We start from the raw sequence: 8,053 nt of genomic DNA on the forward strand, positions 1-8,053 counted from the left end.
CTCATAAATCAAAGATACATTCCTGCACTGGCAAATTATTAACTAGCTGCTATTTTTATGAGGTATTTAAGATAGGTACTTCCCGGTGATGGTTTATACTGCCAGGTATACAAAAGTGTAAAGTGAAGAGAAAAATGCTTCCAGGATTAAAATTTAACATGTATAAGTGTTAATAAAATTATTTATGTTGTACAAACCTTTCCGTTTTTCATGTATACAAACTATCAGTCAACTACATTTTAAAGCAAACACTTCCTTCTTTCTATAACCTTGGTCCTATGAGAAAGATAAATATTCCTTATCCAGCTTAAAAAGACAAAAGAATCTTCAACAATACTATTTCTCCAAAGGAGAAATGCACACAGCCTCAGAACACGTTAGAGTGTGTGCCACACCCTGAAGAAAACGTAAATCAAACCTGCCGTCAGACTTCACATTCACTAAGACGGCTACTGAAGATCCTGTGCCAAAGTTCAGAAAGTGCTGACGATGCAGAAGATGAGAACCGCTGTCCACACCAGCGCAGCCAGCGGGAAGCAGTACGCCAAGGCCCTAAACACCATCTAAACCCAAAGGACTGAAGACAGGCGCACACTCCAACACTAACAGTAACAGTCACACAGTGGCATGTCTAGGCATTCCCACATCTATCAACAACGACACACATAAACAAACGTAACTAATCCACACAACTAGTCAGTCTTAAGGAACTTTAGCAGTATGTGCTAAACACAGCTGGGTCTTGAAGACATTGTGCTGAAACAGATAACCTGGTCAGAGAAGATCGAAGGCTTAGAGGAAATCTTGAGGAGTGGTATGAGGTTGAGGGAAGGAATGAATTAATATTTACTGGGGAAAGTCACTTAGCTATGTTTCAGGTGCAAGCGTGGACTGGAGAGATGGCTCAGAGGGTAAGAGAGCTTGCTGTGCAAGCGGGAAGACCTGGGTTCAAATCCTCAGCACCCGTGTGAAAGCCGGGTTTGATTGACTATCCCTGTAACCCGTCATTGTCAGTGGAGACAGGCAAATCACGGGAGCTGTCAGGGCGACCTGACAGACGCACGAGGCTGGCAGTGGTGCCTAGACCTCACTGGGACTTACATGCTGTGATTGATGGTACACTGGCTGTTTTCACCTCTGAGCTCTTGGCTACAGGAGTCACACCTTTTCCATCCATCCTCAGTTTTAATCCAGCTCCACCCAGGAGATCTCCAGTCCTGACCCAGAAATGGCATAGTTCTCCTGTTAAAAAAAAAAAAAAAAATTAGTTTATTATAAGTTATATACACAGAACACAGAAGTCTTCTCATTTGGAACCAAACTCTTAACATGTAATGCATACTGCTCAGCACTGGCTAGCCCTGGTACCCAGTGGTGAGTACACAGTACTCTGTACTAAACCAGGGCCTACGTTAAGCCTGGTGGGTCTTCCTGCTTGACAGTGTGTGTCCTCAATGGTTTACCCCGGATGACATCTGAATCTGAATCTGAATCTGAATCTGAAGAAGTGGCTGAGGAATGCCATCTAAACAGCATTCCTCACTCCTTCTACCCTAGGCAACGAACTGAATCATAATCCCACCTCACCCCAGAGAGATGGCTGGGTAAGAGCAGAGAAAATGAAAACGGAATGTGGTCAGAAAGACGGGGAGGTTATGAGGCCAGATGAGGAAAAGGGGCTGGCTTCATCCTAAGAACCAAGAAGCAGGAAATCAGGAGGCAAATGGTTTCATCAGAGTCTCACTTTACAGGAAGTAAAGGCAGAGGGCCTCAAAGGATTGGAGGCGCAACCACAGCCATACTGCTGCAGTAAGGCAAGATCTACCGTGCAGGTGCTCTCAAGCACTGAGCTCCACAGAGATGACAGCAGAACAGCAGGCTTGGGAGGGGAAAGAGAAGGGATGCTGGGATTAGTGTTCGTAAGGTCCAAAGGTGGTTCTCATAGTGACTACTAAGAACTGCTCCAGGTAGTCATGTTTACCTATTCAAGATGTCACCTCCCTACAAAGGCTCCCCGGTCTCCTCATGGAAGCAGCTCCCTCCTGACATCCCCACCCCGCTCCCCAGTCTCTGCCATCATCATTATCTGAAAGTATTTATGTACTCACCATCTGTTTTCCTCCCAGACAATGCAATGTCTTACTCAGTGTTTACTCCAATTACCAAAAGCAATGTCAGGCGTACAGCTAGAGCTTAGTAAACAGTTATTTGTTTATTGAATGGATGAATATATAAGACCCATATCTCAGAAAAGAGATGGACATAACAGCATGAGAGTAAGCAGCATGGGAAAAATCAAGATGGCTAAAGAAAGAACTCCGAAGAACATAAACGGGCAATGGGTAACTTGATGGTGACAAGCCGAGGAAAGAACTGGAAAAGGAAGAGTGAGAATGTGGAGTGAAAGATGGAAAGTCAGCAAAAGAATGGAAAAAAGGGATGGGGAAAATATTGTTGAGAAGCCATACAACACAGGAGTTGGAAGGTGGCCGTTTTTAGGCTATTTATAGGAAGGAAGCTGAAGATTTGCACAGAACTTCAGCAGAGCAACCTGGATACTCAGAGCTATTTACATCCGAAAGAAATGTTCGGTGTACACAGTCAAAGTACACTTGGAATGGCCAGGGTGTAGCTTAGTGGCATGGCATTTGCCTCATATGTATGAGGCTTCAGGTTTAATATCCCCAGCACTGAAAAAACAAGCAGAACAAAGCAGACTTGCTGTGTTTCATGATGTAGATAGGCAATTTCTTTGAGTACTGAGGAGATCTCACACTATTTAGAATAACCAAGAAAGGCCTGGTTATCAAATGGGCATTCATACTATCTTGTAAGAGATGAACAGAAGGGAAAATGTGTAGATTTCAGCACTACCCATGTATTGCCTTCAAGAGGTCCTGGCCTATTATGTGAAAGGCATGCTAAAATAATTTTTGATTATTTTAGAGTGCAAAACCTTTCTAAACTAGTTTAGATACAAAACGTATCTTTTTCTCTTACATATTGCTTAAAATCCTGCATTAGAAGGTACTTAACAAAACATTCTTTAGATTTTAGACCTGTTATGTTATAAACCTACCTCATAGTTACCAATAATCTCAAAATGCAAAGTTCATCACCACATTTAGTCAACTGAGAGTTATCAGACTGTCGACAACATACAGGATGAAGGCAGAGAACACATGAGGGCATCGTCAGCCTAACACACTCTGCAGAAACGACTGTTGTTGCAACCAGCTCTGGTAACTGTCCAAGCGTCTCTTACTATCACATGGAAAGAATCAGAAAAAAATAAATCAACCCCGAAAAACCTAAAAAATTACTAATGACTGAAAGAAGGACTACTTCAATGATAAACACTGGACATGCACTAAGTTATGAGTCAGTCCTCACTGCCTACAGGAAGCAGCCTAGCCTAGAAGCTAAGATGTTCAGTAAAAAGAATGAGAGCATACAAAGACAATTGATGTATGTGATTTATAAGGTCCATGTTTATGTGCGGTACTTGCTTACACACACATAATCTTAAGATTATGAATACCATACTAGTGATAGAGTAACATAAATTTAAGTACAGCTAGGAAGGCCCTGAGAACAGAACATGGCTATACACGTATATATCATAAACGAAGAAGCAAAGACAGAAATGCCAGCCCCACCCCGTGGATGGAGAGAGTAAGGCTAAAAAATATGTGACAGGTCTGAAAGCAATAAGCAGTTTGGTTGAGCTTCAGTCCTAGAACTGTGACAGGGCCTTGAGAAGTTAACTGAGGAGTTCCGCTCTAACTTTTGAGACTAGTTTTTGAAGAGTGTGCTACTGTGAACAGCATTGTTTAGAAAGATAATTTTCTAGGGTCTGTAGCACAATATGAAGAGGAAAACAGAAATAGAAAAAACAACTCCTGCAACAAACCTGGACAGCTCCTCATTCATGTCCTAGGTACACCGTGCCCTTGGCTAACAAATTACCTTAAGTGTGATAACATACAAACACTGTTCTAACCTAGGAAGCCACTCCCTGTTAAGCATACTTATCTTTAAGCTTCAAAAAAATTTATCAAAAGAGCCATGTGGCATTTCAGATTCTAGGACTATAAATCAGTAGCACAGCACCTGCCTGGTTGTTCGTGAGGCCCTGTATTCACACGCAAGCCCCACTAAAAAGAGCAGCCACTGGGGCTCAGTGCACACCCGCACACCTGCACACCTGTAGCCCTGTACACACCTGTACTCCTGGCCCTGAATTCAAGGCCAGCCTTGAATTTCCAGAACAAGATCCTGTCTCAGAAAACAAAGGAAAAGCTGCAATTTAGAAGCTCCATGCCTCTGCTAATTTTTTAATCAATCTGAAGTGTCTGATTATGAGTATGAGAAATAATGTTACTGAAAGATTTTAAATGATGATAACCTACTTTTTAAGGAAATTTATCTACTTGGTTAAAAGACATGACTCACAAGAATTTTATTAATATGTTTAAATTAACACTGCCTTTATTTTGAGAATTTGCAAATGCGTAGACAGTCCAATTTTTTTTTTCTGTTGCTACAATAAAACCCTGACTAAAACCTTTATGTAAAAAAGGGTTTATTTTATCTCACATGTTAAAGTCCACCCTCCAGGAAGGGCAGTTCGGGAATTCAAGTGGAAGCTGCAGGATACTTACTGGCTCACGATCTGTGGCTTGCTAAGCTAGCTTTTTTTATAAAGCCCAGGCCCACCTGCCTAGGACTATGCAATCCAAAGTATACTGGGTCATCATACAGCAATTAGCAATCAAGAAAATAGCCAACAGAGACGCTCACAGGGCAGGAGTTCTCAACCTGTGCATCACAGCCCCTTTGGAGGAAGCAGCAGGCATCCTGCATGTCAGATACTTACATTACCCATAACAGGAGCAAAACTACAGTTATGAAGCAGCAGCAAAATAATTTTATGGTTGGGGGCCATTGCAACATGAAGAACTGTATTATAAGAGTCGCAGCATTAGGAAGGTTGAGAACCACTGCCATAGGTCAAGCTCGTGGAGTTAACTAGGCTCCCTGTTCCCAGGTGTGTCAAGTTGGCAACCAAGATTAGTCATCATATAAAGTAAAATCCAGAAATTATTTCTGAAAACTATATGTATGAGTAATGTCTTAAAGTCTACTTAGCTGTGACTGTTCAATTTTTTAAGTTTATTTATTTTTATTTTATGTGTATGAGTGTTTTGTTTGCACGTATGTAAGTGTGCCACACTCAAATGGTACCCAGTGAAGGACAGACAAAGGCATCATATCCCCTTGGAACTGGAGTTACATACAGTTGGGACCACTATGTGGGTGTTGGGAACTTACCCTAGTCCTCTGTAAGAGCATCAAGAGCTGAGCATCTTTCCAGCCCCTATCTACACTAGAATTTAAGCATAGGGCTTGCTAACTAACGCCAGAAAGCACTTGGGGTTGGAAACCTTTAAGGCTTCTGAGTTTCTATCTCCCACGGCAGGACACAAAGGCGGGGTACTACAGAAGAACAGGGTGAATTCTTCAAATTCATGTCCTAGTAGACACTAACGATCCTGAAGGAAGCAAAAATATGCTTTCTTCTTCTTCTACAAGCACATGTTCTCCTAATGAATGAAAATGGTGACAGCAAACACTGGAGCTCAGAATGGGCTGGGCATTAACTCTGAACCAGTCACATGACTCACACCTAGTTTAGTCCTCACCCTAACCAGTGAAGAAGAACTATCCTGACTTTAGAAATTTAATTCTCGTGGCTGGAGAGATGGCTCAATGGTTAAGAGCACTGTCTGCTCTTCCAGAGGTCCTGAGTTCAATTCCCAGCAACCACATGGTGGCTCACAACCATCTATACCCTTAACTGCTCTCTTCTAGCATGCAGGTGCACATGCAGATAAAGCACTAATATTAAATGCATTAAATAAATAAATAAATGAAATCTTAAAAAAAAACATTCTTAAAAAAAAAAAAGAAATTTAATTCTCTATTTTAAGGCTCAGTGATCAAGTACTAGCTTAGCATATCCAAGGCCCTGGGTTCCCCCACCTGTAGCACAACAAAAACCTCTCTTATTTTATACATGAGAGTATGGAAGGAAGAATTCCATAGGACAGGACTCAAAATTATGGACTCTCACTCCATAATCCATGCTCGTAGCCACTATAGTTATCATAATCTTAACAGCCTATTAAAACAGATTCCAAAAAATTACAGACTTGGATGCTATTTGTTGGTCTCTTTCTTTCTTTCTTTAGACGTGTGTTGCTCTACTTGTAAATTACATTAAAATATACATCAGTTACATTTATCTTGAAAACAATAAAAGCTTTGAGTGTATAGCAAGAGCATTATAATAATGAAGCAAAAATATCAAGGCAAATTCAATTTTGGAGAAAAAAGCTTCACTCTTATTTTTCATGTTGAATTTTGAGAAAGATAATTTCCATTGTTCTAGAGTAAAACTAAATGGACGGTCTGGGGCTGAAGAGACGGATCAGCGGTTAAGAGCACACTGTAACTGCTCTTGCTGAGGATCCAAGTTGGGTTCCCAGCAGCCAAATCAACACTGTAACTCTAATGGTAACGGAACCTCTGGTCTCCTTGGGCATTCGCGCACATGCCTACACACGGGCACACACATAAATAACAATAATAAAAGCCTTTTTTACTGAACAGTCTTCAACCTAATAAACATTTGATTTTGCCGCTGCGCTAGTTTTCTTTCAAAAATTTCAAGGAAATTAAATTCAAACAACTTGGATTAAATGTGAATAGGTTGCAAATGTGGGCAAATTTAGTTGCGAAAGATCATGAAGAAAAAACACTGCATCTTTCAGGCTGAATGTCAGAAATGGGATTTACTCCAAGGAGTCCAGAGAGATGCTTCGTAGTAAGACAACATATACATGCCCAGGAGCGAAGGAAAATGGAATGAGAAGAAAATGGGGGACCTTTCCCTGGTAATGTTGGGAAACTGATTGTTGGTGCTGCCGGCAAGAAAAAGGACCCTTGCCAGGGACTGTTCTCCAGATGCCCGAGTTCGGGGGAGTTTGAATAGGCCCAAGGATGGAGATGTAACTCCACCGGATAGAGGCAGAAATAAGGTGTGAGGATAAAGATGCAAATTCCCCGTGTCAGCAGCGCAAGCACTCGCAGGCCTGGAGGATGGCGCACAGACAGGTGTGCTCCGGAGGAGGCAGGGACCCGCAGACACAGGCCGGCGGGGCTTAGGGGCGGACGCCCGGACCCCGGGGAGGAGGACAAGACCACAGCCTGCTCGGGCCACCGGGCAGCACGGCGGCCGTCGGAGGGCGGGCCGGGGGCGCCCTGACTGCCCGCTCTTCCCCACGCCAAGCCCCCGAGTCCCGGCTCACCTGCGGGTCCCTTCCAGACGAGACAGCCACTAACCGCACCAAGCTGCAGCGTCCAATTATTGCCGGAAGTCGTCCGCCTCCCGCCGAGGGGCACCGCTGGACGCTCCGCCTTGGGGCCGCGCTGATTGGCCGGTCTGCAGCCACGTGACTGTGTTGCTACCCGATCTCGGAGGCGTCTGTGCACGCGTGCGCAGTGAGCGCAAGCCCCACCCACCCATCAGTGGCGCCTGTGGGCACGTTATGGTACATTTTGACCCGCCTTATTGGCATTGCCCAGGTCGTCTGGAGGAAACCGGTTGGCTAGCCACGGCCTCTGGACTCCCGCTCCGGAGCTGCAGACCGCCCTGGCGCCGGGCTGGTGTTAGCAAGGACACCGGCTGGTACACACTCACATCCCTCACCTCACTGTCCCATTTTCCAGCCTGCTGGCTAGGCAGCTGTGAATGCAAGAGCCTGGTTTGGGGTGCCAGATCTCCTACACGCCAGTGTCTTCTTGCACGTAGCCCTGGGGCTCAAAGACAGTCTTGCTGACCTAACGCCTAGAGTAACTTTCAGTTCCGAGAAAGCTGGAAAAGTCCTAGAAAAGCAGTGTCAACAGGTGGAATGTTTTCCAAATAGGTAGTTATGGAGCCTGCGGGAAGAAGAGGGAAAATTGGACCACTGCAGGTTAGAGAGGCTGC

The 8,053-nt window shown here is 43.9% G+C and overlaps 1 protein-coding gene across 3 annotated transcripts in view; it reads right to left on the reverse strand.

Annotated features, from left to right (window-relative positions):
• The window catches only part of Fbxo25 (F-box protein 25), a 29,628-nt gene extending 22,153 nt beyond the window's left edge, over positions 1-7,475 (reverse strand). For all 3 annotated transcript variants that reach the window (XM_055608463.1, XM_055608464.1, XM_055608462.1), the window contains exons 1-2: positions 7,374-7,475; positions 1,102-1,242 (exon numbers count right to left, since the gene is read on the reverse strand). In XM_055608463.1, the coding sequence (XP_055464438.1) occupies positions 1,102-1,235 (134 nt within the window). In that variant the 5' untranslated portion in view covers positions 1,236-1,242; positions 7,374-7,475. The remainder of the gene's footprint in view (positions 1-1,101; positions 1,243-7,373) is intronic.
• Positions 7,476-8,053: the final 578 nt, after the last annotated feature.

Source organism: Psammomys obesus, unplaced genomic scaffold, assembly GCF_907164565.1.
Source record: "Psammomys obesus unplaced genomic scaffold, mPsaObe1.curated_primary_1811, whole genome shotgun sequence".
NCBI lineage: Eukaryota > Metazoa > Chordata > Mammalia > Rodentia > Muridae > Psammomys > Psammomys obesus.